Source organism: Capricornis sumatraensis, chromosome 2 (assembly GCF_032405125.1).
Source record: "Capricornis sumatraensis isolate serow.1 chromosome 2, serow.2, whole genome shotgun sequence".
Classification (NCBI taxonomy): domain Eukaryota; kingdom Metazoa; phylum Chordata; class Mammalia; order Artiodactyla; family Bovidae; genus Capricornis; species Capricornis sumatraensis.
This window is the reverse complement of record NC_091070.1, coordinates 75,849,784-75,864,051: the sequence shown is the minus strand read 5'-3', so window position 1 is coordinate 75,864,051 and position 14,268 is coordinate 75,849,784. Positions and strand designations below refer to the sequence as shown.

The window sequence follows — 14,268 nt, the reverse complement described above, 5'->3', positions numbered from 1 at the left end:
AGCATAGGCTCTAGGGCGCGTAGGCTCCCAGGCTCCAAAGCACAGGCTCAGTAGTATGGCGCACGGGCTTAGTTGCTCTGCAGCATGTGGGATCTTTCCAGATCAAGGATCGAACCCGTGTCTCCCACATTGGCGGGTGGATTCTTTACTACTGAGCCACCAGGGAAGGCCGGCTTTGTAGTTTTAACAGATGTGCCTGATCTGGAACCAGAGGGCCACACTTTAAGACTTAGCATTTTGGACACATCATATGATTGGCTTGGTGCTGGGGTTCATGGAAGTCAGGCTGACTCTGCAGTGATTCTCTGCATCTCTTCTCTAGCTTCCTCAGTCCCTGGCGAGGAACAGAAGCTTCCTGAGGCTGATGTTGCTGCATTTCAAACCTTCCTGAGGCAGCAGGCTCCCATCCTCAGCCAGTACCCACTGCTCTTGCACCAGCAGGTAGCCAACCAGCCTCTGGACTCGCCTCTTTGCCGCCAGGCCCCCCGGCTCTCCCAGCGAGAGCACCTCCAGTGTGTGCTGCGTTGGCTTAATAAACCTCAGACCCTGAGGCACCAGCAAAGGTAAAACCCTTGACCCCAGATGCTGACAAGCCCTACCAAAGAGCAAGCTGCAGCCCTCTCTGAAACTAGAGTATAAAGAACAGACCAGAGTCACCAGTGAGAGGGGACTTCAGGCAGAGAAGTGCACATCCTTCCCCTGGTCCCTCATTTCCACCTTTTCTTGATATTTTTTCTGTAGATCCAGCCTGTCCCTGGCAGTTTCCTCCTCCCCCACAGCCGTGGCCTTCTCCCCTAACGGGCAAAGAGCAGCCGTGGGCACTGCCAATGGTACAGTTTACCTTTTGGACCTGAGAACCTGGCAGGTATGACACTCAAGACGGGGCAGAGTTTACCTTCAGAAAAGCCTCCCGGCCTGCCCTGAAGCCCAAGACAAGCCAAACCTATCTGTTATCACCCTGTTTGATTCAGCAACTTTACTTTCACATCAGATCCCAAGGGCTTGGTCAAAAAATCAATCCTACAGCAAATCCTTGCTCTGTACTTCGCTTTGAAGGCAGTGTACTAAGCACTGAAAGAAACACGGGACTTAGGACATTGTCTTTGCCCACCAAGTGGTCAGTTTTGTTGAAATTTAAGGCACAGAAGGTTAAAAAGGGAACCAGAATGTAGCCATGTGACGTAGATAAGAGCTAAGTGAACTGTGTAGGTACTAGAGGACACAGGATGAGAAGGGCAGGTGTTCCAGGTTGAGTGTGGAGCCTGGGCACAAACATCGGGGGGAATGTGTCCTTAAACTGCTGGCAGTGATTGCAGTGGAGTGCAGGTAAGGGAGGGTCCTAGTAGATGAGGCTGGAGAGGTGGGCCCCCCAGCCAGTCATTCTCTCCTCTTCCACCCATGTCAACCCTTCTCCCCCAAATATATGTATGTGTATAAGGTCATTCCCAACTCAGACCAGTCAGAATCTTCTGTGACTTGGGGATGCTTATGGGGTTTGAAATGGGGGAGACGATGTGACCTCACTTGGATCATGAGGTCCCACTTGAACCTGTTCGAGCTTGGCCTGGGTCTGGAGTGGGGCCCAGAGCTTTGCACTTTTCACAAGTGTCCCTGCTGTGGGGCCAGAGGGCCATAATTTGAGACTCAGCAGGGACTGTAGAGAGCCAAGGGCTTCGGCTCTTCTAGCCATCGCCTCATTCCTGGTTGGGGCTTGGGGGAGCTGGACATGGGGTGGTCAAGGGAGTGCCCTGAGTGACTTCTCCGCTCGCTGTCACAGGAGGAGAGGTCGATGGTGAGTGGCGGTGATGGGGTTTCCTCTTGTTCATTCCTCTCGGACAACGCCCTCTTTCTAACTGCCTTTGATGGGCTCCTGGAGCTCTGGGACCTGCGGCACAGTTGTCGGTAAGGGGTCCCCGTGCTCGGCATGAGGGCCCTCCCTGTTTATTGGAAGCCCAGGGGAAAGGGAATGAGGAGGGAGGCTGTGGCCAGCGGACTCTGACCTTATCTCCCTGGGGTAGGGTGCTCCAGATCCAAGCTCACCAGTACCAGATCACTGGCTGCTGCCTGAGCCCAGACCGCCGGCTGCTGGCCACCGTGTGCCTGGGCGGAAGCCTGAAGGTAACAGCCAGGGGCCTGTGGTGGTGAAAAGGGCCCTAAACGTGGCGTCAGCCCCGTGAGGTGGCTCTCTCAGTGGGGCAGAGGCTCTGACTGCTTGGCCTGCTGAGGGCTGGGGAGTGGACAAGGTGGCCCCTGGAGCTCTGGGACCCAGCAGCTCAGACGTCTATTCAGCATCCCGTGTCCTTTTCTCCTTCTCTCTCCTCCAGCTGTGGGACATAGTCCGAGGGCAGCTGGCCTCCCAGCACCCCTGTCCCAAGCCCCTGAACTGCGTTGCTTTCCACCCAGAAGGACAGGTGATAGCCGTTGGCAGCTGGGATGGTAGTTTCAGCTTTTTCCATGTGGATGGGCTCAGAGTCATCAAGGTGAGAGGAGCTAGGTGGCCCTGTGGCGGGAAGCACGGGAGAGTGGAGTGGAAGGTGGGGAAAGGCACTGGCATCCTGGCTCACTCTGGGTTTGGGCTGAGAGCAGGCCCTGCCATTCCAGTTTCTCTCTCTTTGTGTAGGAACTGGGGGCCCCTGGAGCCTCTGTCCGTACCTTGGCCTTTGGTGTGCCCGGGCGGGTTGTGGCTGTGGGCCGGCTGGACGGGATGGTAGAGCTGTGGGCCTGGCAGGAGGGGGCACGGCTGGCTGCCTTCCCTGCCCACCAAGGCTTCGTTGCTGCTGCCCTTTTCCTGCGAGCTGGGTGCCAGTTACTGACGGCTGGAGAGGATGGCAAGGTCAGGTTACCGAGAGCTGGTGGTGGGGTACGAGGAAGGGGCAGCAAATGGAAATATTTGTGTGAGGGTGGGGCCTTTGTTGAGGAGTCTAGAGGGGCTTGGCTGGAGAGCTACATCGAGAGGGCTGTGGGTGTGTGCACAGAAGCTCTCCAGATGAATTTCTGGCGGGAGGACTTTAATAGGGGCGGAGAAGAGGGTGGGTTATCTTTAAGCCCCTTTCTCGGCCTGCAGGTTCAGGTGTGGTCCGGGTCTCTGGGTCGGCCCCGTGGGTGCCTTGGTTCCCCACACCTCTCTCCTGCCCTCTCCGTGGCTCTCAGCCCAGATGGTGATCAGGTGGCTGTTGGGTACCGAGCAGATGGCATTTGGATCTACAGAATTTCTTCAGGTACCGAAGGGAGGAGGGCTGGAGTCTTTGAGCCTGGAAAGAAACCCCCACCTCTGTTCCTGCCCAACTCTGGCCCCCTGTGCAAGCGGCTTATTCTCTCGTCTCTTATTCTCTAGCCTCCCAGGGGGCTCAGGGTCAAGCGCTTGATGTGGCAGTGTCTGCCCTGACCTGGCTCAGCCCTAAGCTGTTGGTGAGTGGTGCAGAAGATGGGGCCCTGCAGGGCTGGCTGCTCCAGGGGGGCTCCCTTCAGTCCCTCTGGCTCTTGTCCAGACACCGGAAGCCTGTGCTGGGACTGGCCACCTCCCAGGAACTCTTGGCCGTTGCCTCAGGTACAGTGGGCAGGGTTGTGAGTCACTCTTCCTTTTAAATATATGAATACATTTCTTCAATTCATATGTATATATGTGTGTGTGAAAATACACCCGTATAACTGTTTTTTCCCAACTTTCAAAGTGCTTTTATTTACTTATTTTTTAAACTTTACTTTTAATATGATAAAAATCACATAACGTAAAACATACCATTTCAACCATATTTGACTGTTCAGAGTGTTTTTAAATGCATTTATCTTGCATAATCAGTCTAGGCTGTTTTCTTCTTGTTCCCTAACCCTGATTCTTGGATGCCTTTGTAAACCCTGTAACCCTGTGAGTTTCTGCCCAGTGGGGATTTTGCCGTGTGAAGAGTTTCCCTTAGGAGAAGAGAGGGAGATGTTGAGGTGAAAATGCAGGATGGCCTTAGTTCTTTCTAGGTAGGAGGCTTGATCAGAGTGACACTGGGCACTTTAGCAGAGGAAAGAGTGGAGGTGTGGTTAGAGAGAACTGCAGGGCTGGAGCTGGCTGTCCTGCCATTCCTGTCCTGTGACCTCCCATGGGATAGACCTGTGTCCCAGGTCTCAGTGTGACTCTCAGAGTCCCTCCATTGGAGCTGTGCCTTGAGACATCACCCTCAGCCCCCAGGATCACCTTTGTCTTTGGCTTTCCAGCCTGTCTCACTTCCTCTTTTCAAGAAATCTTCCTCTCTGCCCATTTCCAATGCAGAGGACTTCACAGTGCGATTGTGGCCAAGGCAGTTGCTGATGCTGCCACAGAAGACAGAAGACTTTCCTCATGGCACTGAGCTCCGGGGGCACGAGGGCCCTGTAAGCTGCTGCAGCTTCAGCTCTGAGGGATGCAGGCTGGCCACCGGGGGCAGGGATCGGGTGAGTCTCAGGAGGATGCACCCCTGGACCCCCCTCCCCAGGGACCTCCAGCCCCTTGGGGGCCCACAGCCCCTCTGGTCCTGGATTCCCTAGCAGCTTTCTTCCTACTGCTTCCTCTGGCTTTTTGCTTTCCTAAACCTCCTGTACTGGATCTGCCCACCCGCCCTCCTTTGTTATTCCTTCTTTTCTTGAAACTTCTTACCTGAGATGGCCCTGCTATTCCTACCTCTGTCCTACTATCCTGACGACTTCCTCTCTTGATACCTGTGTCCAGAGTCTGCTCTGCTGGGATGTGAGAACACCTAAAGCCCCTGTTCTGATTTGCTCCTTCTCTGCCTGTCACCGAGACTGGGTCACTGGCTGTGCCTGGACCAAAGACAGCCTTCTGGTGAGTGAAGGGGTTGGGATGGTATTGGGCTCAGCGGGATTCCTGGGAGAGGGAGGTCAACACTTTCTACCTCATCCTATTCCTAACGCTCATTTATAATAATATAGTATTAATATAGTTTTCTAACACCCAATATAATAGAGCACTTTTTGAGCACTTAGTATATGTCAGACATTGGACTAAGGCCTTAGCATGTGTTGCCTCATGTAGTCTTTACAACACTCTGTAAAGAAGTTACTGCTATTCTTTCTATTTCATAGACAAGGATATTGAGCTCAGATAGATTAAAGACCATTTCCAAGGTCATGTAAATGAAGAAGGTGAGCCAGTAAACTTTATGATAAGAAAGCCCATACTCTTAACAGGAACACAGAGCTGTCTTTCTAAAGGCTTAGGATGCCCTGTTCCTGCAGGAGATGTGTATTGCTATGATTTCTTTGGTCTTAAGTGAAAAATCAGTCTCAATTTATGCACTCAGGGTTGGTAAAGCCTAGTTTCCCAACACAGAATCACTGTTGTTCTCAAAAAGAAATGAGTAACAGTTGAATAGACTTGTCATAGTCTGTCCTGCCCCTGCCTTCTAGGCACAGATCTCTCCTGGGTGTTGCAGACTTTTCACCTTTGTCAGGGTGAGACAGAGTTGTTGACTGACACTATGTTAATAACAAGGACAGTAGCTACTATTTATTCAGTGCTCACTATGTACCAGGCAGTGTATTAAGTCCTGTATATAGATGCTTCAGCCCCATATCACTAGGTATCCTGTCCTTATCTTGGTTGAATAGATGAGAAATTTGAGGCCCAGAGAGATGAACTGGTCACCAAGTAATGAATGGTGGAACTAGGATGAGAACGCAGGACGACCATTGCTCTTAATCACAAGGCTTACTGCCCTGCCTCCTACGTTATAAGCACAGAGAGATGCTGGAGGGGTGCTGGTTAAGTCTGCTCCTCCACCCCCTGGCTCTGCAGCTCTCTTGCTCCAGTGATGGTTCCGTGGCCCTGTGGGACCCAGAGTCGAGACAGCAGCTTGGTCACTTCCTGGGTCATCAGCATGCTGTGAGCGCTGTGGTGGCCGTGGTGAGAAGGCGGTGGAGAGATCACGGGGGGTCCCTGGAAAGGTGAAGGGGACTTTGGGAGGCTGGATGCACGGGGTATCTAATCCTAAAGTCAGAAGTACCAAGAGTGAGATGCGTGGGCCTGAATGAGGGCAGGGTTAGGGTGTTGAGGCTGAGGCTCGGTGTGAGGGGAGGGAGAGCATGAAGACACGGTACCCTAGTGTCACGGCCTTGCGGCGGGATGGCAGCCCTGAGCCCCCTGGCCCCATTGCCCGGTTGTCCTCTTTCTTTGACAGCAGCTTCTAGGCTCTTAATGCTCAGCCTGCACCTCTGTGATGGGAACCAAAATTCCCATGTCCTGCTCAGTGTGACTCTTCTCTGATCCTGTTTCCCGGGACAGGAGGAGCACGTCGTATCCGTGGGCCGAGATGGGACCTTGAAAGTGTGGGACCATCAGGGCGTGGAGATGACCAGCATCCCTGCTCACTCAGCACCCATCAGCCACTGTGTGGCTGCTCTGGAGCCCCGTGCAGGTACCGAGATATCAGCCACTTTCCGGTCCCCGCTGCCTCTTCCCTCCTCCCCTTCTTCTGACTCAGCTTCTGCATCTTACCAGCTGGTCAGCCGGGGTCAGAGCTTCTGGTGGTCACTGTTGGATTGGATGGGGCCACACGGTTGTGGCATCCACTCTTGGTGAGTTCCCTGAAAGGACTGGGCTGGGGGCCATGGGAGGGGGTAGTGGGACAGCCTCCTGTTGTGTCAACTCTTCACTCTTCTATCTCCATCCTTTTCTTCCAGGTGTTTCAAACACACACTCTGCTGGGTCACAGTGGCCCAGTCAGTGCAGCTGCTGTTTCAGAGACCTCAGGCCTCCTGCTGACCACCTCAGAGGATGGCTCCCTACGGCTCTGGCAGGTGCCCGAAGAGGCAGGTGAGTGAGGTGTGGAGAGAGGCAAGGTGTGAAAGGGGGGTGGTGTGTGTAAATGGGACCAAGAAATTCAAGAGTAGCCTGCTCTCTCCTCTTGTACCCCAGCAGTGGTCCAGCTCCTAATGAATCATTTCCTTTCTTCTCCAGATGACACATACAGACCCAGGAGTCCTGCAGCCATCACTGCTGTGGCCTGGGCCCCAGACGGTTCTGCAGCAGTGTCTGGGAATCAAGCGGGGGAACTGACCTTGTGGCAGGAAGCTAAGGCTGTGGTCACAGTACAGGTGAGTGGAGTAAACTTCAGTTTTATGTGAATTCTGCCCTGGTTGTGTATCTGGTGGCATGTGCTAGGGTCAGAGGTTGTGTAGAAGCCTCTGTGTAGAAGGGGGTGGTGGGTGTGGACACATTAATCCTGGTTCCTCAGAAGGGTGTTCAATGGAAGGACTGATGTTGAAGCTGAAACTCCAAAACTTTGGCCATCTGATGCGAAGAGCTGACTCATTGGAAAAGACCCTGATGCTGGGAAAGACTGAGGGGAGGAGGAGAAGGGGCTGACAGAGGATAAGATGGTTGGATGGCATCACTAACTCAATGGACGTGGGTTGGGGTGAACTCCGGGAGGTGGTGATGGACAGGGAGGCTTGGCATGCTGTGGTTCATGGGGTCGCAAACAGTCGGACACGAGTGAGCGACTGAACTGCACTGAACTGTGTTTTCCAGGCACCGGGCTGCATCAGTGCTCTGCTCTGGTACTCAGTAAACACCTTGATTGTTGTCAGTGCTAATGAAAAAGTCAGCGAGTGGCATGTGGAACTGCAGAAGGGGTCAACACCCAGAAATGTCAGGTGAAATGAGGCGGCTGGGTTAATGGACATGGTTAAACCTGGGATTTTGCTTAAATCTCTCCTCTCTCTTTCTGAACTCGGTCAACAGGATATTAGTTAGTAGGCAGGGAAAAGGTCCCTGGGAAATTGTTTTCTGCTCCTCATTATGTCAATTAAAATAATTATCAAGTTTTTACTGTATGCTAAGTTCTGGGCCAGGCAGCATGAACCAGATTGAAATTAATTTGTATTTAAGGGAGCTCACAGTAGAGGAATATGAATATAAGTAAACTGCCCACAATATGTGGAGTAATCACTGCTATAATAAATTATATAAAATTCCTGGGGTTGCAGAGTTTAAGAAATTGACTGTTTACAAGAGTGGCTGTTTGAGATTGGGCTTAAAGTAAGGGCAGGGAATGGTGTTTTAGGAAGAGGAGGTAGCATTAATAAAAGGCACAGGGGTGTGAGAGTACATGGTGTTTTCTGAGTATAGCTAAGTCTTTGGGTTCCTGGTGCGAGTGGTCGTGGGGTATTGCATTGAAATAATACACTGGGGCCAGGCTAAGAATTTTGAGCAGAATAATTATCTGAATTTTATTTTTTATTTTTGATTAAAATTTTTATTTATTTATTTTTTATTTTTTTACTTTACAATACTGTAGAAAGAGAGCTCTAGTGGCCATGTGGAGGATGGATAGTAGTAGGGAGATACTAAAGGTAGGGCGACCACATTTACAGATGATGCTATAGTCCCAGGAAGACATAACATGGGCCCTAATCTGGGCAACAGGGATGAGATGGAAAGAAAGATTTAGGCATATGTTGAAAGTTGACTCTGCAGTGCTTATCGATCAGGCCAGGAGGGAAGGAAAGGACAAAAGTGTTAGAGATTCCTAGTTTGAGCGATTAAGGTGATACTATGATAAATACTAATATGAGAGAATCAGAAAGAAGGCAATTTGTAGGGACGGCGATACAGTTTGTTTTGTACTATACTCCCGAGGAATTCATGGGGAACTGAGGAGCCCGAGAGACGTGGACTAAAGTAGACTCTTTCTTGTCCATGTGCCTTGTTTGAACTTCAGTCTTCGCCTGAACCGAGTTCTTCAGGAGGACTTAGGTTTCCTGACAAGTGTAGGCCCGGCCCCTGATGCTCACTCCCTCATCTTGGCCAAAGCGGATTTGCAGTTGTTGCACATGAAGCCCGGTGATGAGCCTTCTGTAATCTGGTAAGACCCCAAGTGCTGTTTTCTGTTAGGCTGGAGAAAAAGGAAAAGTGGGTTAGTGGTTACCCTGAGGTTGGGTCTAACTGAAACAAGCATTGGGGTCTTATGGAGGGGTGTTGCTGGGCTTAGCCTCTTCCTTTCTCATAAACCAGGCAAAGTTATTCAGAAGATCCTATGATGTTGTCCACCCACCAGGACTATGGTGTGTTTGTCCTGCAGTCCATGAGACTTCAAGTTCTTCCTTTCTCAGTAAGTTCTGTTTGGGTGTGTGTTAAAACAACCATTTGTTCTGGACTACTATTTTAAAGTCTTGAGGCCATGACTGAGTAAAAGAGGAAGGAAGTGAAAAGCTGCTGCTGCTGCTGCTAAGTCGCTTCAGTCGTGTCCGACTCTGTGCGATCCCATAGATGGAAGCCAACCAGGCTCATCCATCCCTGGGATTCTCCAGGCAAGAGTACTGGAGTGGGCTGCCATTTCTTTCTCCAATGCCTGAAAGTGAAAAGTGAAAGTGACGTCGTTCAGCCTTGTCCGACTCTTAGCGACCCCATGGACTGCAGCCCACCAGGCTCCACCACCCATGGGATTTTCCAGACAAGAGTACTGGAGTGGGGTGCCCTTGCCTTCTCAGTTGGTTCCAAATCCCCTTCTCCTCCTTCAACTGGAACTCTACTGAAGAGTGTTTTATATTGGGTTTCCTTGTAAGATTTCACTGATACAAAAGAGGATTCTATTGTTTAAAAGAATCGTGGGAAATCATAAACCTAGGTGGGATGTTCAGTAGCTCAGCCGCATCTGACTCTTTGAGACTCCATGGACTGTAGCCCACCAAGCTCCTCTGTCCATGGAATTTTTAGCAAGAATACTGGAGCTGGTTGCTGTTTCCTCCTCCAGAGGATCTTCCTGACCCAGGGATTAAGCCTGCATTGGCAGTTGGATTCCTTACCACTGTACCACCTGGGAAGCCCCTAAACTACACTTCATCTTAGCCAAAAGGCTGAGAAGTGATCGACCTAGGCATTTTCTTAATTGCACTATCTTCATGTCTCTTGTCACTATGGGCAGTAGTCTGGAACAATACAGACATATCTCATAGACATTATACCAGGTGAAAGAAGCCAGACACAAAAGAGTACATATTATATAATTTCACTTAAATGAAGTTCAAGAACAAGCAAAACTAATTGATAGTGACAGAAGTCAGAATATTGTTGATTCTGGGGGTGGTGATAGGGTAAGGGGCATGGAGGCAACTTTCCAGGGTGGTAGAATGTACTATGGCTTGATTTGGGCAGTAATTACATGGATGGATACATGTGTAAAATTTTATCAAGATGTCCATTTAAGATCTGTGTACTTCACGGTATCACAGATACAATTTTGAAAAGTCTTGACCAGCTCGGAGCAGAAAACAGTTTACTTTGTCTGGGAAGCAGTGATACAAATAGGCTAAACAAAATGCTCTGTCCTTTCACAGGGGCAAAAGGAATTAGGAGAGTTTGAAGAGTGCCTGGAATTTGATCTGAATTTAGAGAATCCAAGTAATACCCTCATATCAGTAACCCAGGCCAAACCTGGATCTGGTGAGTGGTTTTGGGAGGGCCCAAGGAATCCAGAGATGGCCTCCGGGAGGATGGTGGATTCTTCAAAGTCTAAGACCTGGCTCAAACTCTGCCCTTGAAATGGCAGAGTCCTCATTTTTGTGTGCCAGCTCTGATGGGATGCTGTGGAACCTAGCCAGATGCACCGATGAAGGAGAATGGATCACAGATAATATCTGGCAGAAAAAAGCAGAAATGCCTGCAACTCAAACTTCAGAGACAGAGTCACATATATGTACTGACGCCTACAGCTGGTCAACAGTCACAGAGCTAAAGACGCAGCAACGTAGAAAGGTGAGTTTGAGGGAAAGGTCACAAGATATTGGGGAGGAGGCTCTAGGTCTGATCCAGCAAACTTCTCTGCTCCCTTGACTGAGAAGGGTCCTTCTAGAACTCACCACACCTCTTCCTCTTCCTCTAAGATTCACTCAGGCCCTGTCACAGCCCTCCATGTGCTGCCTGAGTTGCTGGTAACAGCTTCAAAGGACAGAGATGTTAAACTGTGGGAGAGACCCAGTATGCAGCTGGTAAGTGTGTGTGTGTGTGTGTGTGTGTGTATGTGTAAGGAGGACAAAAGGGATGTCAGAGACCAAACTTGGGTAAGGAAAGTCAGAAGATCAAAATTGTTTTCTTCTCTCCTTCTTGCAATAATGTGTAACTAACTTGTTTCTAAATAAAAGTCATTGGTGTGGGAGACAAATAAGTTAGTAAGGAGGCCCTAGGCTTGTAGCCCTCATCTCCCGTTTTTGTTCCATTGCAGCTGGGCCTGTTCCGATGTGAAGGGGCAGTGAGCTGCCTGGAGCCGTGGCTGGGTCCTGACTCTACCCTGCGACTCGCAGTGGGAGACACACAGGGCAATGTCTACTTCCTCTCCTGGGGATGAAGATCACTACTCAGGGCAAGGAGACTGCTGGTGCTAGAGAGGCAGAGCCTGAAGACACCAGTGGCTACTTTCCTGATACAATTATATAAATAAAGGGACAGAACATCTCAGAGTGTAGTCCTGTCTGTGTTCTCATGTGGATTTGGACCAAGAGGGAAGAATATGGATGTTCTTATGTTTCTTTTCTGAATTAACATTAATCCTTACTAGAACTGTAAGAAAGTGGAGCAGAGCTTTGGTAGACATTCTTTGAAATTAGGCTTTAGAATTCTTGTGTCATTTGCTGGCCCCAGAACCCTAAGGGATGACTCTTCCCAGGAGGAGGTATGAAAATGATGTTGACGAGCACTTAGTCTGAACACGTATCTGAAGACCTCTCACTTGTTCAAAGAGGAAGAGAAGGAAGAATGAGTCAGTTGTCTCCTGTCTAGGGCACTGGGAAAGAAATAGGATTGAACCAGGACATCACTAGGTTCCTCTCAGAAACAGCCCGTCTACTCAGAGCCAACAGCCCAGGTGAAAGGTGAGAAGCCAGGATACCGAGAGCAGAGGGAGTCTTCTGGCTTTCTCAGACACTAACGGACCAGCGGCAGCCACTTGGCCTGCAAGCATTAGTCAGTATCGTAATTTGCCTTCTCGGAAGAGATCACCAAAGGGTTATCTTTCAAACTGCACAAAGATTAAAATGAGTTGAAAGATGAAACAGTGCACACACACGGACTAGCTGTGGACTGTGACCCTCTTAAGTAAAAGTTCTCCAACCTTATAGTCTTATCATCTATTTTATGGGTGAGAAAGTTACCCAAGGCCCTTTCTAAGGGTTAAGGAAGGGTTTAGGGTCTTCTGTGTCCAAGAATTTGAGGACTTGCAAATGATAAGCTAGTGCTGTTACAGGATTTTATCCTGGGTTTGTAGGGTTCTTTCAGAGAAATACCACTGCACGCTGATGTAGGGTTTTCAGGACTTAGGGATTCGAGGGGTACTCAGTTTTGTTCTTACTTTGTCTGAAATCACCTGAAGAATTTTATCTTATTTTTATCGATGCCTCGTATTCATCCTCAACCTGAGGATAAAGACATGAGGAATGCCAACAGCTGATGTCTTAATTATAGGCCATGCTTCTGTCATTTCTCATGAGCCTCATGCAAGGGCTCTAAATATGCCTTATAGACCAACTGTTCCACTTGTACCTTGTGACTAGAAGTCTAGGTTAAGGTGATTTGAAACCTATGATTCGTAATACTATCCAGAAATGCTACAGAGAACCATGACACAGCACCATCCAGAAAGTCGATGGTTTCATTTGCCTTTTGTTCCCCTGAAAGCATGGGCCAAGGACAGGAGGAAGCCCTAGATGTCTGTCTTCCGAGTTCTAAAACTTCTATCAAAGTGCCCCAGCTGAATCTGGAGGTGTGGGGCTACTTGCTCATTTAAGACTCAGGCTTGTTGGCCAGGTCCACATGAAGGGTGTGTTCTTTCTTGAAGATACACAGTGAGGCCAAAGGATAATTGCTGTAAGTGAAGATAAGAACAGACTAGTTAACAGTAAATATGTACCTAAGGGAGTTGAAAGGAAAATCAGCTTAGGTTTTACACTGAATATTTTAAAAAGGACATTAAAAAATTATTGTTATATATTTTGGCCTTGTGGGACCTTAGTTTCCTGACCAGGGATTGAACTTGGGCTCCCTGCAGTGAAAAGCCAGAGTCTCAACCACTGGACCACCAGGGAAGTCCTCACATTAAATATTTTCTGGGTTCTTATCACTAAACCGAATTTCAGGATTGTGATGAGTTGCAATTACAGTCACTGGATTGTAGGATAGCAGCACATTGGAACAGTCTCTTCTGCGTGTGTGCTAAGTTGCTTCGGTCATGTCTGACCCCATGGACTGTGGCCTGTCAGGCTCCCCTGTCCATGGGATTTCCCAGGCAAGATTATTGGTATATAGTTAATGTCAGATGAAACCTGGACTCCATTCTTCAGTTAAAAATAATATATATGGGGAACTGATAGCATTTTATTAAAAAAGGAAAAAACCACTTGTCAGTGCTAAATCTTCTACCTGGAAACGAAACATTGCTTCCACTCATATTTTATATACATGAGCAAAGCAAGTCACATGGCTCTACCGAATGTCAAAAGGGAGGGAAGTATCATCCTACCACGCACCTGGGAGGAGAACTGGGAACCAGATACACAGTTATCCCCCAAAGAAACTGTGTTGATGCTTTTTCCAGTAGAATGGCTTGTAGTCCTTAAAAATATATCATTTAAAATTTACAGAGAATCTTCTCACATACCCTTCTTCACTCGGCTTCCTCTGTTAGCATCTTACATAACCAAGACATTAACGTTGATATAATATTATTAATTTGGATACAGATTTGGATTTTTCCACTAATGTCATGATTTTGTTCCAGGGTCCAATCCAGAATACCACATTGCATTTAGTCATCATGGCTCCTTAGTCTAATCCTGCAACTGTGCCACTTTCTCAGACTTCCCATAATCTTGACATTTTTGGAGAGTTCTGGTCAGGTGTTTTGTAGAGTCTCTCAGTTTGGCTTTGCTGTTTTCTCATGAAAAGATTAAAATTATGAATTTAAGGGAAGAATACAAGAGATGATATGCCCTTCTTGTTATATCATATCAAAAGCAATCATATCAACATGATTTATTACTAGTGATGTTAACTTTGATCATTTTTAAAGCTGAGGTGGTATTTGCCAGGTTTTTCTTACTGTACCATTTTCATCTGTTTGTCAGAAGCAAGTCATTAAGTCTAGCTCACTTAAGGGGAAGGGGACTAAACCACTAAGAGGGAGATGTATCAGAGAATATGTGATAATTGCCACAAAATCAATACATTTTGAGGTAAGTTTTTTTTTAGACTATGCAAATACCCTGTTTCACTGACTGTTTAATATTTATCCATGA

General features: G+C 48.5%; 1 protein-coding gene across 1 annotated transcript in view; it reads left to right on the top strand.

Annotated features, from left to right (window-relative positions):
* TEP1 (telomerase associated protein 1) overlaps positions 1–11,404 on the top strand; it is a 33,823-nt gene extending 22,419 nt beyond the window's left edge. The window contains exons 33-54 of the mRNA XM_068966741.1: positions 323–563; positions 742–865; positions 1,778–1,902; positions 2,019–2,118; positions 2,325–2,480; positions 2,621–2,833; positions 3,065–3,218; positions 3,335–3,547; positions 4,259–4,419; positions 4,694–4,807; positions 5,780–5,887; positions 6,266–6,398; positions 6,482–6,558; positions 6,664–6,796; positions 6,941–7,077; positions 7,514–7,638; positions 8,706–8,849; positions 8,999–9,095; positions 10,321–10,426; positions 10,533–10,738; positions 10,867–10,971; positions 11,205–11,404. Coding sequence (XP_068822842.1) covers positions 323–563; positions 742–865; positions 1,778–1,902; positions 2,019–2,118; positions 2,325–2,480; positions 2,621–2,833; positions 3,065–3,218; positions 3,335–3,547; positions 4,259–4,419; positions 4,694–4,807; positions 5,780–5,887; positions 6,266–6,398; positions 6,482–6,558; positions 6,664–6,796; positions 6,941–7,077; positions 7,514–7,638; positions 8,706–8,849; positions 8,999–9,095; positions 10,321–10,426; positions 10,533–10,738; positions 10,867–10,971; positions 11,205–11,327 — 3,095 coding nt within the window. The 3' untranslated portion in view covers positions 11,328–11,404. The remainder of the gene's footprint in view (positions 1–322; positions 564–741; positions 866–1,777; positions 1,903–2,018; positions 2,119–2,324; positions 2,481–2,620; positions 2,834–3,064; positions 3,219–3,334; positions 3,548–4,258; positions 4,420–4,693; positions 4,808–5,779; positions 5,888–6,265; positions 6,399–6,481; positions 6,559–6,663; positions 6,797–6,940; positions 7,078–7,513; positions 7,639–8,705; positions 8,850–8,998; positions 9,096–10,320; positions 10,427–10,532; positions 10,739–10,866; positions 10,972–11,204) is intronic.
* Positions 11,405–14,268: the final 2,864 nt, after the last annotated feature.